Here is a 19,243-nt window from a genome sequence, read left to right as displayed (position 1 = left end):
AATAATAACTGTGAAAAAAAAGATAATAAAAAATGTGAGGCTGCAGCTCACAGCCTTAAAGGCAGAGACGGTGTCAGGCTCCGATTAGATGCATGAATCACAATTAGCGACCGGGACGAGGCTGCGCGGACTCCGGCTCAAAGCACCGGTTTGGTTTAAAATCACATATATAACAAAATATTAAAAAGACTCCTTTGTAATTAGTGTGCAGTATTGGCCCAGTGTGTGTGTGTGTGTGTGTGTGTGTGTGTGTGTGTGTGTGTGTGTGTGTGTGTGTGTGGTGCTGAGAGGACAGCTCCCTCTGCCTCTGTGGAGTTTGTCGCCCCCTGCGGTTCAAACGTCGTCATCACAACTAATACAAGTGTAAAAATAATAAATAGTCGACCTTTTTTTTTTTTTTTTTTTCCAACAGTGGTGGAAGACGAAGTCAGATCGTAGAATCTGGAGACCCGGAGCTTTCAAACGACGTTTAATTTGTCAAGGCTGTGTGAAGACTGAATCCGGTACAGACCAAAACGCACCTGAAGCAGAACTACCGAGGCCAACGCGTGCCACAGGTGGGACGATGTATTTTAAAAGGTTAGTTTGATCAATTCAGACAGCAGACGCCTCATATCGGAATGTATTTTTAATGAGGACTGTGGATTTTGTCCAAACACCACCTTGAATGAAGGTGCGTGAAGAAGGAGGCTCTGAACAGCCTGACGATGGGGATTTAAAAAAAAGCTGCTCATGTAACCAGAGGGATCGCCCAGGTTGGATGTCATCATCATGGTTCTCTCAGGCCTCAGGGCCACATGTCAGACACTTAGACACGTTTGGACAGGCTGAGCTCTGCTGCTCTGAGTTCAGCATTTATGATCTCTGAGCCGCAGAGTAGCTGCACGGCGAAGCATGTATTTCTGTTGTTGCTTGGAAAATATTTAAAATATTTCTTTATAAAATGTCAAATATCTGTTGAGTGAAAGAACATTTTATTCGTACAAATGTATGTGTTTTCATCTAAAGAGGATCCAGTGTAACTAAAACTGGCTAAAAGTGTAAAGTAGCATAACGTAGAAATACCTCAAAATTGTATTGAAATGCAATACTTGAGTAAATGTACTCCTCAGTGGAGACAATTCCATCATCAAACCGGTGTTCACTCTGCAGGAAATGAGCTCTGGTAGCAGCAGAATCTCTCCCACAGATCAAACACTTTTCCCTGAGGAGAAACCTTGAGCTCTGACCAAAGACCTCTCTGATTCTCGCTCTCTGCCAGGATTTGGGACGCCCTTCGCTTCCATTAAACAATTATCCCTGACAGGCGAGGAGGGCGCACAAATCAGGTCCGAGGCCTGCACCCACACTGGTCCCACGTGGACTCTTTATGCCAATCTGACATTAACTCAGCAAGCTGCAAATCCAGCCCTAATCAGGGCCTTGTTAGAACGCCCCTCGGGCATTGGCTCAGGGAGCGCTTCTAGTAAATTGTGCTCTGGAGAAGAAGAAGGGGGGCAGAGGCTCTGTTAAAGATGGTCGCACTTTGAACATTTGTTTCCATCCTCAGTAACTGAACCTGATTAGTTGGAGTCTCTGGGTGGAGACGCGCACAGGCCCTCTGATCTCCGGGGTAAAAGCATCTCTTCCCTCTGGGAATGTACATCAGATTCTCAGTGAGCAGCTGGACGAGTCTGGATTTGATATTTTTAACAAAACATAATAGTTTAAATGTTTTCGTGGTTTTCCAGAGGCATTACGTTTTTGGGTTGTCCTTCATCTGTCCCACTCTCATGAACGTGATATCTCAGGAAAACTGTGAGGGAATCAAGGATGAACTGATGAGAGTTTTAGAGTCAAAGGTCAATGTGACCTAACAAAACACCTTTTTGGCCTTAACTGTGGAATTCATGCACCTAATACCTTTTGTTAAATTCCTCCAAAGTCTGAGCCTGGACAGACATGGGTGCAAACTGTAACTTGACTGGCTGGTTTTAAAGCTGGCGGCCAACAGAGCTGTTCTCAGACTTATTTGCCCCCGAAATGTGGTGGAGTAAACACGGGAGTAAATGTACTCAGTTACTTTAGGCCCGCTGCTGCCGTGTAGCTGTGTGTTCTGCAGATGTTTCGCTGCTGTCTTGCGTGTGCGGGGACACTGCCGTGTCAGCAGCGTTTCCACCCTGATCCCCGGGTGTCGGCGCTGAGCCGAGTGCAGCTGAGTGAGCGCTTTGACATGAATGTCCCTGCACTGCCAACCCCCTCGCACACGCACACACACCACCTTGCCAACAGTGGACTGTCAGGTGGGACCACTTTTTATAATCATTTTGGAAAAAAAATAATTCTGGAAAGGTAAATATCTCAGAATGATTCAGTTTAATAGTATCAGTGGGTAACACACACACACCCACACACACACAACTTTACTTGTGTCTCCTGTCCAGTGTTGACTGACTGGACCATGTTGGACCACTCTGGGTCCGTTGGGGTTCAGGTAAAATCATACAGTGTGTGACTGTTTTAAAACTAATCTTAAGTCTTCAGATCCAGTCGCTGTAAGTCTTTCTCATTACAGGATTTCAGGATGAACGACGACCCTCGAAGGCAGCATAGGGAACGTAGCGCTGAACGGGGAAAGCTGCGTGGCTTATTGGACTTTGGACACGTTATTATCGCCACTAAACTCAGTTTCAGCCTAAGAGAAAAAAAAAAGAATGGGTGCGGCTGAACTTGCGGATGTGAAGAAAGGAAAATGAAAGCAAACACTTGCAGGTCACACGCCGAGGGTGCGTTCTACGTGGCAATTTCATTGTTTCAGTATTTCCAAACCGGTTTGTGCTTCACCACAGCAAACAATGCGATGAGGCCACAGTGAGGGAATGAAGAGAAGCTGAGAAGAGAGAAAACATGTCTGCAGCAAGGTAAAGTTTGACTCTGAGCTTCTGTAGAGCAGAAAACAGAAAAGTGTAGAGACAGAAAGGCGTCAGATAAGGTTAAAGAATAATGAACTGAATAGCAGATACGCAGATATTTGCACTCATCATTTCCTTATGAGTTTGTTTTCAGAGCTGGAAAGTAACTTAAATACATTTACTCTACATGTTCTCTTTGTAAGTGCGTTTTACTCCATTATATTTTTCCTGCAGTACCCAGTTACTTTTCAAATTAAGATTTTACATTAAAATCATATGATGTGCTGTTTAATTACAATTCAAAACCCCTTTTAAAAACTATTGTCTGATTGGCGTTTCAGATGCGGATGAGTTGTTATCAGTTCCATCACAGAGACACTTCCCGTCTAAACTTCTCAGATAGTCTCATTTAATTATATGTTTAAGGCCCAAATAAAATAAAAAATGTATCCAGTATTTCACAGCAAAGCAAAGATTAGAGAAAATATTAGCACAGATTTCTGCAGCAGAGCTTTGTTTTTTCTTTCTTCACCCATTAATCATCTCATGACCCCTCAGATTTCTCATAGTTCATTTTACTGTTTAAAATACATACTGTCACACTGCAAATGATCACGGCAGTAGTCAGTAGATTATTACACAACGATGGCTAAAGTGAAACTTTCAGTATGTTTTGATCAGCGATTCACTGTAAAACAATGTGAGCTTTGGCGACACTTGCTGGTCAAACTCTGCAAATGCAACGAAAAACATAAAAACAGTGATACACTTTTTCACAGCAGACATTTTGACTCTCAGAGATTAAGTCTCAGGTGTTACCAGTAACATTAATGGCGACTCTGTGATATTGAAGTGTCCCAGTGAGGCTGCACACATGATACCAGGACCCTGAAACCTAAACGGCTTATAGCAAACAGAGAGAAAGCCTGAAATGCAGGTTATATTTTGAAAGCAGCGCCATTCTGCTGTTTTAAACTGGTTTACTGATGTTATTCTATTGGATTAAAATAGTTTTAGTATCAGCAGTAAAACACACAAAAACAATCACTGGATTGCATTTGGTTAGCAGATTCTCAATATAAAGACTAATAAGGTTTAGCCTAGGGGCTAAAAAAAAACCCCACAAACACAATAAGGACACCCTTGCTTTTTAGCTCTGTGACTTTTCATGTGGATTGAATTTGTTTTGAAATCTCTCGATGCTTTGTTGTACAGAAAGGAACTACAGGAGGCTTTGAGCCGCTACGCCACAGATACCCTCATCCACATCAACACAGTGACAGGATTCTGTGAGAGGACCACGAAATGGATGCTCGCGAGGGAGACAGAATTACACATGATGATGGACATCAAAGACAGGGCTGACCACGTCGATCTTAACTTCAGCCATGTTACCCAGTCAGAGAACAGAGGTGAGGCTTTTCTCGAATATATGAAGAGCAAACTGACCCTCATGACTGCGGATACCAGGCTTGCAGACCTGGAGAAGGAGCTGTCTGCAGTGTTGGAGGACACTCTGGGAGGCCTGGAGAAGCTCGACTGCTTCCTGGATGCAGTGGAGAAGCTGGCGGTCACCTCACTTCATGTGTTTGCGGAGAACCAGGTGTTACATCTGCCCGAGGGGATCAGCCCTGACCTGGTTCAGGTTGTCATCATTGCTGCGCGACTAATCTCCCCTCTGCTCCTCGAGTTTAAAAGAGACGCACAAGACTTCTTCCTCCCCAGACTTCAGAATGTGGAAGTGCTGTCGTATCAGCTGGACAAATACATACAGACCACCCAGAAAATCTGCGAAAAGTTAGAGAAAAGGTAAACAGATGTTACATGACCAAAATAAAATGCACATTATGGTACAGGCAGTAAGTGTGACTGTCTCTCACAGCTCCTTCAGCGACCTTTGCCTGAAGAAGACCACGGAGGCTGTGGTTGACCTTGATGCTGATATGTGTGAAGATGACGTACGGAGGATGCTCGATCACATTAATCAGCTTGATGAAATCAGGTACGTGTTACCTGTTTGTTTACTTGTTTACATTGCTGGTCCACATAGACGCTCAGACCTGTTTTCATCAGCCATCAAAATATCTCAGAAACTAATGGATGGATTTCCATGAGATATTATACAGAAATCCATGTGATCCCCAGAGAAGGAATCCCAGTGGCTTTGGTGATCTCCTGACTTTTCCTCTAGTGACACTATAATGTCACATAATGTTTTTCTTCATATTGAAATAACATGCTAAACACTTATAGGTCAGTTATCTTATTTATTCTTTCCTAACTTCCTCTTTTGTCTTTATCAGGATGAACCAGCACTTCCGGACAGTGTTCTTGTTCAAAGAAGAATCATGTTCTAACTTTATCCGTGAGTTCAGTGAGCGACAGCCCAGGATGCTGGAGTTTCTAAAAGACATGGAGGAGAGCGCTGTTCAGCTTGACAGGATGAGTAAAGGGGCAAAAATCTCCAGTGTGGCAGGCAGCTCAGTGGGGGCAGTTGGAGGTGTGCTTTCCATTGTTGGTTTGGCCTTAATTCCTGTAACAGCAGGCGTGTCTCTTGCTCTGACGATGACAGGGGTAGGGCTGGGAATCACCAGCGGAGTTAACAGCGTTGTCACCACAGCCACAGAGATAGGAGTAAACCGTACACAACAAAAAAAAGCCAGTGAAGTCTTCCAGAGCTTCATGGAGGATGTGCAGAGTCTCCAGGATTGTCTGGACGAGGTGACCAAGAGGGAAACAGGTGAGATAGATGTGGCTTTGGGAGTAGGTAAGGTGCTTTGTAAAGCGGCTGTCATTGGAAAAGGCATTGATTCATTAGTTGATGCTGCCTCTGCTGTAAAGTTGTTGCAAAGTGAAGAGTTGATTACAGGTGTTGGTAAGGCGGTGGTCCAGGAAGGTAAAGCATTACGTAATGTGCCCAGAGTGGCCTCAGACATCCCAGATATTGGTCAGGCAGCAGTCAAAGGGCCTCTTGCTCTCTCCAACTCAGCCAGGGCAGGTCTAATCGTTGCCAATGCTCTGTTCCTCGGCATGGATATCTTCTTCATCTGTAAAGACAGCGTCGGACTGGCCAAAGGCAGCGAGACTGAAGTCTCAAAGTTCCTCAGAGCCAGAGCTGCACTTTGGAGCTCAGAGATTGACTCATGGCAGAGGATCTGTGACTCCCTTCGTGAAGGCGTGCTCACATCAGAGAAAAAGGAAGTTATCCTGGAGACGCCATTTTACCATGAGATGGACAGAGATGGAAGTGGATGAAAACAGAAGGAACAGTTGTATGTGATACAGTAGGGCTCAGTGAAAAGTACTGCACTTGGGATGCTTCCATGCCAACTCTGACACTGTGATCAGATGTCAGATCCATTTTCTGTAAGTAAATCATAGTTTATAGCTCACTGCAGCAAGTTGATCAGCATTTCTCCCTCAAGGACACAGACCAAATTTTCCCGACAGAATTCCTGATGGCGTTTATGCTTTTACTCTCAATCAGTGCTGCTCAGAACATGAGGAGACTCTGTGACCATAACTGGAAATTAATACTAAACCCTCTGATGTTCTCTATTAAAAAAATACCTGCACACTGTTAAATATTTCTCATGACAAGAAATTAATGTAAATGATCCCAATGCATTGTTATTGACACATGTAAAGCTTTCGTTTGTATTTTTTATGTTGTTCTTATTTTGGTGTTTCCTGTGAAGACGGAAATTTATTTTGAAAAGACGTGGTGCTCATGTAACGAGCGGCTGGCTAATAGTGGGCGACAGGGCGCCGCCGTCCTTGACCCATAAGAGTCTTTTTATTATTGTCCAATCAGCAGCCTGACCAGCTCCGGGAGGGCTTGCCCCAACGTGCTTTCGTCATACGCACTAGTGGCGTCACGCGCGCATGCGCATACGCATTCACGTTCACGTTCAAGATCAACATGGCTAGCATTGCAACTCAACAGAGCAACTCCGTCGTGCCATTGTCGGAATTACCATTCTATCGTCGGAGCAATCAAGATAAAGTGGCTATCAAAGATTTAGGACCACGCAGACTAAATTTAAATATCAAGCAGGTGGCTTCAAAGGCGGGGAAAACCTACAGCCGCGGATTTTCACGGAGCTGGCTAGCATGATGCGAACTAGCTAACGCGCCGTTCTGCTAGCCCTGCTAATTTAGCCGGATGGAAGGACAGACACCGACCTGCACCATCTTTCGGAGACAGAAAACATGAAACATCGACGATACAAATGGACAAGTGCCTGAAACTTTTTTGGAAGAGTTAACATCGCCACACAGCTGGATGAGAGCTACATGATAGCTATGTGTCGTCGCAACGACGAGGTGATCAAGAGCCGCCATATTGACTGTGTCAGATTGTTTGGCGTTTTTGAGCTAGCCTTTTGAGGCAAGGATGAAATCGAGTGGTCCAGCAACCCCGGGATTTTTCGTGGACTGGTCGACTTAGTGGCGTCGCTACACGAGGTGTTTGAGGAGCACTAAAAAACTGCCTTGTTATTGAATTGTAAATATCTGTATTGATTGCACATTGCCAGCTGAATGTCACGGTATATTCTAAATATGTTCTGTGATGATTTGATTTTAGTGTTATTTGATTTGATTTTCAATATGGCATAATTCTGAGTGTGTTGTCATGGTTATTATGATGATTGTATAGAGAGTAAATAGGTTATGCCAACATTGATTTCATTCATTGAAACAACTGCTGCACCTAAAATAAAATGTTGTCAGATGAAGACAGTGGGATTGTTGTGATTTATTGTAAAGCAGGTCTATTTTCACTTTCAGAGGTAGAAATGAGGCAAACTAGTAGATGATAATGTGTCTTGTTGATGGCCACAGTGTAAGTGTTTAATCGTAGAACCAAAATAATTGTACTCCAGAAATTAACTATGAACTTGATGTAGGTATTCAAAAATATTGTACAATATCTACAATTCATGTCTAATGCTGCCATCTAGCTAGTGGTTGAACAGGAAAGGTGGCCAGGAATACCAAAATATACAGTGCAATGGAACACTGTAAAACAGAGGTGTCCAAACTGTTCCACAAAGGGCCGTGTGGCTGCAGGTTTTTGCTCCAACCAACCACCCAGCACGCCAGACTTGACTCATTTAATCAACTGATCTCAGTCTTCAGACAGTTGATTGGTCAAACTGTGTGCTCTTCATTGGTTGGAATAAAAACCTGCAGCCACACGGCCCTTTGTGGAACAGTTTGGACACCCCTGCTGTAAAGTGACTTTGGTTATTTTACCCATTGAACGGATCATTTTAGCCATCGTGGCAACAATTGCCCCCCCTCCTGTAAATATTTGTGTTTCCTGTGAAGACGGAAGTTTATTTTGAAAAGACGTGGTGCGCATGTAACGAGCGTAAAGTGAACTTGCAGAAAAGGTAATGCAGAACAAAAGGAGAGAAACCAGTGGTCAGGATGTTCAAGATAAACGGGAAGAGAAGCATCGAGGTACGTTAACTGCGTTAATCTGTTTATAATAATTTTGAATTTATCTGTCGTTCTGACTTTGACGCTTTATTTTGCTTTTCTACATCTGCATCACATTATTTCGTGTTTCCTTTCTGTTATAGTCATGTGATCATAAATATATAGTCATATTAAGTATTTTATTCGTATTCTGACGATGTTGCTTGTATTAAAAGACTTCTCCTTTCTCTCATGAACGCGCACGCAGGAAAACCCAGAGTTAATTGCGTCAGTCGACAAACCGGAGCGTGATGCCGGTTATAGAGGAAGGACAGTGATAAGGAAGAGAGACCACGTCTCAGGCCTCAGGTGATTGTGAGCAAGTTTGTAAATTACCAAACCGCTGCAGTCCAAAACAAGCGCAAGCAATTCATCCCGGTGGTGAAGAAAGCAGAAACCATGGATACCAGTCAGGTGCGCTTTGTCTTCTCCTTGGCGTCTTTAACACTGATTGTAGAGGCAGCGAGTTTAAGTTGGGAGCTGAGATCCGGGCCTGTGGACCTCCTCCTCCAAAGCCTCCGTGGCGCAGCTTTACGTGTTTTTCACACAACCTTAACAAATCTACATTTTTTTTTAAATCTCCCGATTCTATCTGAAAATGTCACAGCTGGTTCAGACTTGTGTCTGTAGCTACAAACAAACTGTTATATTTAAAGCTTGCTGCTGATATCAGCGTGTTTCCAGCAGTCAGTATTTCAGATAAATGACTGTCCAGGAAAAAGAGGCTGAGCTTAATAGTTTGCACAAATCAAAGTCCAGAGTCCAGCTGTCACACCTGATACCTGGGAGCTGAGGGTTTGTTTTCTCTGCTTGTTCCTGACAGACTCACATGCAAACTGTTCTGCTTCTGCTTTTCAGTGTGATTCAGAAGTAACATGGAGGAGATCAGCAAGTATATCTGCAAGTACAAAAACTACAACTTTCCCACTGGCAACACAACTGCTGAGTACATTGACTCACTGCAGAGCTTTGAGATACGAGACAGCGACATATTCCTCGTCACTTATCCAAAGTCAGGTCAGTCAAACTCCTGTTTACTGTCGTATTATCTGCTTTCACAGTTTTCTGTGACGGAGTCTTTGAGGGTAATGATGTTTCATAACGTAACTCCCCCCCCCCAACACAGGCACTATATGGACTCAGAACATCATCATTTCCATCTGTGAGTTAGGCGGGGGTCTCAATGAATATCCAAACAACTTGGAGCAGATGCCGTGGCTGGAGTATAGAGAGGGTCGAGACGACTATGCTCTGAGAGCCTCTCCACGGCTCTTTGCCTCTCACCTCACCCCGGCTCTCATGCCTCCAGGACTGAAGGACAAGAAGGCAAAGGTCAGTATTTTAAGTCCAGTTCTGACAGAAAAATAAAAACCTAAAAAATAATGTGATAAAGTTACAAATAGGGGTGGGCGATATGGCAAAAATATCACATCACGATTTTTTAATGGTAAAATCACGATCACATTTTTTTTTGTTTTTTTATCACAGTTCATTTTTACAGTGAAGTTAATTTAGAACCAAACTATTTTCTATGTAAAAACTTAGTTATAAAGGCAAAAAAAGTCACCTCTTTCCACCGTTTGCTACTTCTCTCACACAGCGTGCTTTTATCAAGGGCTTGTGTTATAGTTGGTGTTTCTGTATAATGTCTTTAGCCGTTACCACTGGCTGATGTGTGGTTGGCCTCGCTGTTTGGCTCTCAGCAAATCGTTTCGGATTCTGCCTCTTCAGGTGGTTAAAGAGGTTCGTTGTGTTTGCGCTTTGTCGTTTGGAGAAAACCCAAACCAGTTCCATACGCAGTGTTGGGGAGTAACGGAATACATGTAACGGCGTTACGTATTCAGAGTACAAATTATGAGTAACTGTATTCCATTACAGTTACACTTTAAATAGATAGTATTCAGAATACAGTTACATTGTTGAAATCAATGGATTACGTGACGATACTTCTCTGTTTCACGAGTTTATATTTATTCTCTCAATGAACGTTGCGTTTCCCAGAAGCCCCAGCTCCACGAAAGCAAACGTAAATAAACGAGCTATTCGCCCGATCAGTCGGTCAGAATTGAGTCGGACGAAGAGCAGCAGGAGCGAGAGCTTGAGCCGCAGCCGGCAAAACAGAGCCGGGACAGGAATGCGTTGGCCGAGACAGGAAACGGCGTTACGTATTACATGAACTCCGTTACTCTCCAACACTGTCCATACGACTGGAGTTCTTTTTGGGGACCACCTCCAAGCTTTCACTTTCGTTGTTGGCCATGGCTACCCGCTACACCTTGACTAAAACAGTGAGGCTAGTAAAAAAAAATAAAAAAATAAAAAAATAAATAAAAAATAAAAAAATAAATAAATCAGCGCTGCTCATACTTCGCCATGATTGGTTGGTCATGTTCACGTGAAGCGGGCTGTTAGTTGCCCAAAGAAAAAAAAACTTCTAGTGCTTCTGTGCGCAAACATAGAGCTGCAATTAATAGAATGTGCCCTATAGACGATAATACGAACTCTCTCCTCTGGCAGATCGTCAACACTTTCTAATCCTTCACGATCTAATATCGTCATATCGCACACCCCTAGTTACAAATCACAAATTTGAATATATTTTTAAGTGTGGGTGATATTCACAGTAGTATTTGTACAATTATGTTTTTTTTTAAATGATTTAAAAAACAGATGTCATTGGTCAGTGCCCTGTTGCATTAAATTCACTTAAATATCAATTCATTTTTCCATCAACAAAGTAGTAATACTTGACACAAACATGACTTTATTGTAGAGCTGTGTTGATAAAATCGATTCTCCTATTCTCATTTTATTTTGTAAAGATAGATTCGTACGTGCTCACGTCATCGAATTTACGCATGCGCGCGTGGTGTGCAGCTACCAAACAATGAACATCGTCGGACAGTAAGCAATGCTTAGTTAAGGTTAAAAATAAAAAAGTGCAAACTTGGGCATTACTAAATTACGTCGGACAGTAAGCACTGCGTACTGTCTGACGCCATGTTTGTTTGGTAGCTTCACACCACGCGCGCATGCGTGAATTCGATGACGCGCGAGTTCGTCGGTCTTTACAAAATAAAATGAGAATCGATTCAGAATAGGAGAATCGATTTTATCAACACAGCTCTACTTTATTGCATAGTGTTTTCATAGTGTCAAATCTTTATTGCACAACGTATAAAATAAAAATAGAACAGAACAGACACATTGTGAATGTGTTTTTCGCGTTCTTCTAAAGGAAGACTTGATCTGAGTTGGCTGATTTCTTATCCCTGTGTTACCCTGTTAATAAAACAAGATGTGCAAACAAAAAATTGAACGGGATCATTTAAGCAGTAATGAGCTTCTACATTTAGTGTGTGCTTAAGCTGCAATTAAGGTGTCATTAAATAGTGAGTTATTTGAATGGAGTTTGGCACGGAGGAGAGAGTCTCTCAGATCAAAGAGTAATAAAGTTGGTTGTTTCTTTGTCAGATCGTCTACGTGATGCGGAATCCAAAGGACAACGCCGTCTCCTATTACCACTTCAGCATGGTCTGCGGTGACGTAGAGACCCCCTCGAGCTTCGAGGTCTTTTTACAGCAGTATTTGACGGGCAACGGTAAGAAACAGCCACACCCACAAACACCCACCCACTCCAGAGTCTGATGATGACGGTGATGACCAGAGTCGAGTTCTGATAAAGTTTTACAAGATAGTCATCTGACCAGGAACAGATGAGAGAGAAACTTAGCAAACTTACTAAATACTAATTTACTCAAGAACTGTATAATGTACTATAATACAATCTTGAGGTACTTGTACACCAGTATATTTTTGTTACTTTATTGTAATACTCCTCCACATTTCAGAGGAAAGTATTTTACTTTTTACTCCATAACATGTACCTGTGAGGTATATAGTTACTAGTGACTTTATGGATTAAGATTTTACATTAAATATGAAAAGATTGTAAAATATACTGAACTGTTGCAAGATTCCCAAACTTATTTGTCTGTGACCGTTTTTTAAAAATGTTGCCATGGATGGGTTCACATTTCAGATGTCTGTGAGGTGTTAACAGTTCCACCACGCAGACATTTTCCCGCTAAACTTAAGGAACGTCAGGAAAACTTATTTACCAACGTCCAAGAACTGAATGTAGAACTTAGTGTAAAGGCATTACTTCAAACTATATGCAGAAGTAATGAATTCATATTTATTTATGTAATGTTATTCAATTGGATTGTATGAGGATCTATAAGTTTTATTTTTTCTGAATTTTAAATAATTTGAATTGCTCTACAGCAATGTAAGAAAATTGAGAATTACATCCAGGCAAATGGCTCTGTGAGCTAATTAGCCCTAAGCACAAAATACAGCTGAGGCTGATGGGAACTTGAAAACTTTCACCTGATGACAGAGCTAGAAAAAAAATCGACCCAATCCATCCAGTATTTCACTCTAAACCACAAATGTCAAACTCATGGTGACACATTCAGCTTTGGCTTTTATTCTTCTTGTACTATGTTGGTTGAATAAATAACGTTTGTGTTTAATATACATTATACCATTACACAGTGGCAGGGTCGTCCTGGTTTGACCACATCAGGGAGTGGCGTTTAAAGAAAGACCAGTACAACATCCTCTTCCTGACCTATGAGGACATGATTTTGGTGAGATGTGTTTTCTCTCTTTGGGCTGTGTAAATGTTTGTGTTGAAAACACAGTTACAGTCCTCTTAATACTCTGAATTAAAGAGACATGTTCATTACTAAACACTATGGTAAATTCTCTGTCAGAGTTTAAGTTCTTCTCTCTGTTGGGCTTGTGTTTCACTTTTAGGATCTGAAGGGAGCAGTGACTAAGATCTGCAGGTTCTTGGGGAAAAACCTCAGCGAAGCAGCCATCGACCAAGTCGTGGAAAAAGCCACGTTTAAGACCATGAAGAAAGACTCAAAAGCCAACTATGAGTTTCTGCCACCGGAGAAGGTCAGCGGAAACTTCATGCGCAAAGGTAACATAACATGACTGAAGCTCCTGCTCAGAAATGTGAACAGACATCAGGTCTAGATTTTGATTTTCTTTTTTTATTTCTACTGTAGGTCAGATCGGTGACTGGAAAAATCTCTTAACTGACGCTCAGAGTGAGAGAGTTGATCAGCTGCTTCAGGAGAAACTCGGAGATCTGTCTCTGAAGTTCATCTGGGAGTAATCTGGGAGTAAGGCCACAGCAGCTTTGACGTGATTGTTTTTAGTCCTAGAAAAGTAAAATCCCAAATCACATCAACTCTGTTTCATAATCTTACAACACACAGTGGCTGCTAATCTGTAAACTGTTAATGTGTCACTAACATCTGCTATTAAAATGTTTGCATGAGGAAATAAATGAACATAAAACACCAATAACAGCAGTTGGCCAATCATTTTTATTGAATGTCAAAAGGAATTAAATTGTTTCTGTATGTATGGTGCAGGCTTTAGTCACTGGAGCTGACTCCACACTTCAGTTCTCTTCATCTAGAACAAGAGGAGAAGAAAAACAAACAGTCATCAGTAAACACAACGTAAACAAAAAGGATTAACGTGGAGACTGACGCTATGATGGAAACGACTCCCTGGTGCTGACACCTGGAGCCAACACCTGGAGCCATGGTACTTTTAGCTTGAACATAAACTTTTTGTGCATGTTTAAAAAAAAAAAATCTAAATTAAATTCTAATTAATTTTGCATTAGAGTGAACAAGTTCATGTGGAGTAAAATTTGCGGTAACTACTGAAACTCACCTTCTTCCTCCTCGTCCTCTTCATCCTCCTCCTCCTCGTCCTCTTCATCAGAGCTGAAGGTCCCGTCAGGCAGGCTGTACACCCGAATCACTTGCTGTTGTTAAAAAAAAACCAAAAAACATAACATTATCTCCAACAATTCGTAACTGCCTCTCGTCGTAGCACCAAGCGTGAATAGAAACTGTGATGACTCACCTTGTTCGGGTCCTTGAGGATGAGGTACTTGCCCTCGTCCAGCTTGCGGCAGATGTCGATGACGCAGCGGAGGATTCCCCAGGCGTTCTCCATGCTCAGGTTGATCTGGCTGGCGAACTCGTTGGGTTTGAACTGCTGGGTGCCCAGGATGACGTGACGAGCAGAATCCTTTACGTGGTACCGAGACACGTACCTGAAGGACACACAGGGACACAGTGAATATCAACCAGTCCAAACTTCCCCTGCTGAATAAGCTGCTGCTGTGTTAGGATTCATGCTCATCGTCACTACACAGGATGAATCTGAATCCTTCCTCACAGAATCGGTATGTACACTTTATAAAAACATTAGTTTGTATCAAAGCCATCCAGCCCAGGAGCTGGAAAAGCAAACACACAGTTGAGTCCTTAAGTATTTGCAGAGATCCATAGACAGAGTTTAATAAATCACTTGTGTGTTCCTCACCCCAGTTTAAGGTACTCTGATCCAGCCAGCATGGCGCAGCAGGTCCAGCGGGCCAGTTTGTAGCTGTTATTCTTCAGCTCAGTGGCCAGGACGGCTCCTCTCTGAGAATCCAGCTTCTGACGCCAGTCGACGCCATTACAATACTGATGATTAAACAAAGGTAAATGGTAAACTTACAACATTTATATAGCACTTTTCTAGTCATACTGACTAATCAAATTTGTCTTAAAGTTACTTACACACAAAGGTTTTTTATCACACACACTGATGATACAACAGGGGCAATTTCGAGTTTACTTTTTTCGATATCTGAAAACAAAAAAGGGGCTTTTCACCATATCAAACCAAGTCCTGATCAAAAACTACCAAACCTAGACTTGTCAAATCTAGACCAGATTAACCAAGATCCAAATACACAATGTGATTTATCAAATCTGAGCCTTTTTTGATTTTGAAGCCTTACTATACTACAACGTTTATTATGACATTTGGTGATCATACTAAAGTATGACTTTTTTGGGCCGATTTTGAGGCCGTTCTAAAGTATGACATTTTTTATGACTTTTGGAGGTGAAAATTTTTTTCGACTTTTTTTGTCCGATTTTGACGCCTTACTATACTATGATGCTTTTTATGACATTTTGAGGTCGAAAAAAATTTTGACTTTTTTTGCCCGAAAAAACCTCCTTACTACACTATGACGTTTTTTATGACAGTTTGAGGTCGAAAAAATTTTTGACTTTTTTTGTCCGAAAAAAAGGCCATACTATACTATGATGTTTTTTATGACTTTTGGAGGTCGAAAAAAATTTTGACTTTTTTTGCCCGAAAAAAAAGCCTTACTATACTATGACGTTTTTTATGACATTTTGAGGTCGAAAAATTTTTTGACTTTTTTTGCCCGAAAAAAAGGCCATACTATACTATGACGTTTTTTATGACTTTTGGAGGTCGAAATTTTTTTTGACTTTTTTTGTCCGATTTTGACGTTTTTTATGACATTTTGAGGTCGAAAAAATTTTTTGACTTTTTTTGCCCGAAAGAAACGCCTTACTATACTATGACGTTTTTTATGACATTTTGAGGTCGAAAATTTTTTTGACTTTTTTTGTCCGAAAAAAAAGGCCATACTATACTATGACGTTTTTTATGACTTTTGGAGGTCGAAAAATTTTTTGACTTTTTTTGTCCGATTTTGATGCCTTACTATACTATGACATTTTTTATGACTTTTGGAGGTCGAAAAATTTTTTGACTTTTTTTGCCCGAAAAAAAACGCCTTACTATACTATGACGTTTTTTATGACTTTCGGAGGTCGAAAAAAATTTTGACTTTTTTTGTCCGAAAAAAAGGCCATACTATACTATGACGTTTTTTATGACTTTTGGAGGTCGAAAAAAATTTCGACTTTTTTTGTCCGATTTTGACGCCTTACTATACTATGACGTTTTTTAAGACTTTTGGAGGTCGAAAAATTTTTTGACTTTTTTTGTCCGAAAAAAACGCCATACTATACTATGACGTTTTTTATGACTTTTGGAGGTCGAAAAAATTTTTGACTTTTTTTGCCCGAAAAAAACGCCTTACTATACTATGACGTTTTTTATGACATTTTGAGGTCGAAAAATTTTTTGATTATTTTTGCCCAAAAAAAAAACACCTTACTATACTATGACGTTTTTTATGACTTTTGGAGATCGAAAATTTTTTTGACTTTTTTTGTCCGATTTTGACGCCTTACTATACTATGACGTTTTTTATGACTTTTGGAGATCGAAAATTTTTTTGACTTTTTTTGTCCGATGTTGACGCCTTACTATACTATGACGTTTTTTATGACTTTTGGAGATCGAAAAATTTTTTGACTTTTTTTGTCCGAAAAAAACGCCTTACTATACTATGACGTTTTTTATGACTTTTGGAGGTCGAAAAATTTTTTGACTTTTTTTGTCCGAAAAAAACGCCTTACTATACTATGACGTTTTTTATGACTTTTGGAGGTCGAAAAATTTTTGACTTTTTTTGTCCGAAAAAAACGACATACTATACTATGATGTTTTTTATGACTTTTGGAGGTCGAAAAAATTTTTGACTTTTTTTGTCCGAAAAAAACGCCTTACTATACTATGACGTTTTTTATGACTTTTGGAGATCGAAAAATTTTTTGACTTTTTTTACCCGAAAAAAAACGCCTTACTATACTATGACGTCTTTTATGACTTTTGGAGGTCGAAAAATTTTTTGACTTTTTTTGTCCGATTTTGACGCCTTACTATACTATGACGTTTTTTATGACTTTTGGAGATCGAAAATTTTTTTGACTTTTTTTGCCCGAAAAAAACGCCTTACTATACTATGACGTTTTTTTATGACTTTTGGAGGTCGAAAAAATTTTTGACTTTTTTTGTCCGAAAAAAACGCCTTACTATACTATGATGTTTTTTATGACTTTTGGAGGTCGAAAATTTTTTTTACTTTTTTTGTCCGAAAAAAACGCCTTACTATACTATGACGTTTTTTTTATGACTTTTGGAGGTCGAAAAATTTTTTGACTTTTTTTGTCCGAAAAAAACGCCTTACTATACTATGATGTTTTTTATGACTTTTGGAGGTCGAAAATTTTTTTTACTTTTTTTGTCCGAAAAAAACGCCTTACTATACTATGACGTTTTTATGACTTTTGGAGGTCGAAAAAATTTTTGACTTTTTTTGTACGAAAAAAACGACATACTATACTATGACGTTTTTTATGACTTTTGGAGGTCGAAAAACTTTTAGACTTTTTTTGTCCGAAAAAAACGCCTTACTATACCATGACGTTTTTTATGACTTTTGGAGGTCGAAAAAAATTTTGACTTTTTTTGTCCGAAAAAAACGCCTTACTATACTATGACGTTTTTTATGACTTTTGGAGGTCGAAAAAATTTTTAACTTTTTTTGTCCGAAAAAAACGACATACTATACTATGACGTTTTTTATGACTTTTGGAGGTCGAAAAATTTTTTGACTTTTTTTGTCCGAAAAAAACGCCTTACTATACTATGATGTTTTTTATGACTTTTGGAGGTCGAAAACATTTTTGATTTTTTTTGTCCGATTTTGACGCCTTACTATACTATGACGTTTTTTATGACTTTTGGAGATTGAAAAATTTTTTGACTTCTTTTGTCCGAAAAAAACGCCATACTATACTATGACGTTTTTTATGACTTTTGGAGATCGAAAAAATTTTTGACTTTTTTTGTCCGAAAAAAACGCCTTACTATACTATGACGTTTTTTATGACTTTTGGAGGTCGAAAATTTTTTTGACTTTTTTTGTCCGAAAAAAACGCCATACTATACTATGACGTTTTTTATGACTTTTGGAGGTCGAAAAAATTTTTGACTTTTTTTGTCCGAAAAAAACGACATACTATACTATGACGTTTTTTATGACTTTTGGAGGTCGAAAAAAAATTTGACTTTTTTTGTCCGAAAAAAACGCCTTACTATACTATGACGTTTTTTATGACTTTTGGAGGTCAAAAATTTTTTGACTTTTTTTGTCCGATTTTGACTCCTTAATATACTATGACGTTTTTTATGACTTTTGGAGATCAAAATTTTTTTTGACTTTTTTTGCCCGAAAAAAACGCCTTACTATACTATGACGTTTTTTTATGACTTTTGGAGGTCGAAAAAATTTTTGACTTTTTTTGTCCGAAAAAAACGCCTTACTATACTATGAAGTTTTTTATGACTTTTGGAGGTCGAAAAATTTTTTGATTTTTTTTGTCCGAAAAAAACGCCTTACTATACTATGACGTTTTTTATGACTTTTGGAGGTCGAAAAAATTTTTGACTTTTTTTGTCCGAAAAAAACGACATACTATACTATGACGTTTTTTATGACTTTTGGAGGTCGAAAAATTTTTAGACTTTTTTTGTCCGAAAAAAACGACATACTATACTATGACGTTTTTTATGACTTTTGGAGGTCGAAAAAATTTTTGACTTTTTTTGTCCGAAAAAAACGCCTTACTATACTATGACGTTTTTTATGACTTTTGGAGGTCGAAAAATTTTTTGACTTTTTTTTGTCCGATTTTGACTCCTTACTATACTATGACGTTTTTTATGACTTTTGGAGATCGAAATTTTTTTTGACTTTTTTTGTCCGAAAAAAACGCCTTACTATACTATGTTTTTTATGACTTTTGGAGGTCGAAAAATTTTTTGACTTTTTTTGTCCGAAAAAAACGCCTTACTATACTATGACGTTCTTTATGACTTTTGGAGGTCGAAAAATTTTTTGACTTTTTTTGTCCGATTTTGACGCCTTGCTATACTATGACGTTTTTTATGACTTTTGGAGGTCGAAAAAATTTTTGACTTTTTTTGTCCGAAAAAAACGACATACTATACTATGACGTTTTTTATGACTTTTGGAGGTCGAA

General features: G+C 39.7%; 3 protein-coding genes across 6 annotated transcripts in view; 2 read left to right on the top strand and 1 right to left on the bottom strand.

Moving 5' to 3' along the window:
- Nucleotides 1-2,429: 2,429 nt before the first annotated feature.
- Nucleotides 2,430-7,234, top strand: apol (apolipoprotein L). The gene is made up of 4 exons (XM_041063316.1): nt 2,430-2,900; nt 4,107-4,700; nt 4,774-4,893; nt 5,195-7,234. Exons 1-4 carry the CDS (start codon nt 2,887-2,889, stop codon nt 6,144-6,146), a joined length of 1,680 nt encoding a protein of 559 aa, XP_040919250.1. The 5' UTR covers nt 2,430-2,886; the 3' UTR covers nt 6,147-7,234.
- Nucleotides 7,235-8,277: 1,043 nt separating this feature from the next.
- On the top strand, nt 8,278-13,750 carry sult3st1 (sulfotransferase family 3, cytosolic sulfotransferase 1). 4 transcript variants are annotated; one of them, XM_041063214.1, is made up of 8 exons: nt 8,278-8,360; nt 8,587-8,687; nt 9,237-9,395; nt 9,505-9,710; nt 11,853-11,979; nt 12,939-13,033; nt 13,203-13,374; nt 13,463-13,750. In XM_041063214.1, exons 3-8 carry the CDS (start codon nt 9,254-9,256, stop codon nt 13,570-13,572), a joined length of 852 nt encoding a protein of 283 aa, XP_040919148.1. In that variant the 5' UTR covers nt 8,278-8,360; nt 8,587-8,687; nt 9,237-9,253; the 3' UTR covers nt 13,573-13,750. The 4 variants fall into 4 exon arrangements, with proteins under 4 accessions (XP_040919148.1, XP_040919149.1, XP_040919147.1 ...); XM_041063215.1 differs by having other exon boundaries at nt 8,587-8,693; XM_041063213.1 differs by having other exon boundaries at nt 8,279-8,360; nt 8,587-8,792.
- A 17-nt stretch (nt 13,751-13,767) lies between these two features.
- The window catches only part of eif3d (eukaryotic translation initiation factor 3, subunit D), a 46,063-nt gene continuing 40,587 nt past the window's right edge, over nt 13,768-19,243 (bottom strand). The window contains exons 13-16 of the mRNA XM_041063212.1: nt 14,805-14,947; nt 14,340-14,532; nt 14,145-14,238; nt 13,768-13,877 (exon numbers count right to left, since the gene is read on the bottom strand). Of these exons, the coding sequence (XP_040919146.1) occupies nt 13,864-13,877; nt 14,145-14,238; nt 14,340-14,532; nt 14,805-14,947 (444 nt within the window). The 3' untranslated portion in view covers nt 13,768-13,863. The remainder of the gene's footprint in view (nt 13,878-14,144; nt 14,239-14,339; nt 14,533-14,804; nt 14,948-19,243) is intronic.

This window comes from Toxotes jaculatrix, chromosome 18 (genome assembly GCF_017976425.1).
Source record: "Toxotes jaculatrix isolate fToxJac2 chromosome 18, fToxJac2.pri, whole genome shotgun sequence".
Classification (NCBI taxonomy): Eukaryota; Metazoa; Chordata; class Actinopteri; family Toxotidae; genus Toxotes; species Toxotes jaculatrix.
Note: the sequence above shows the minus strand (reverse complement) of the source record. Positions and strands in the feature narration are given on the sequence as shown.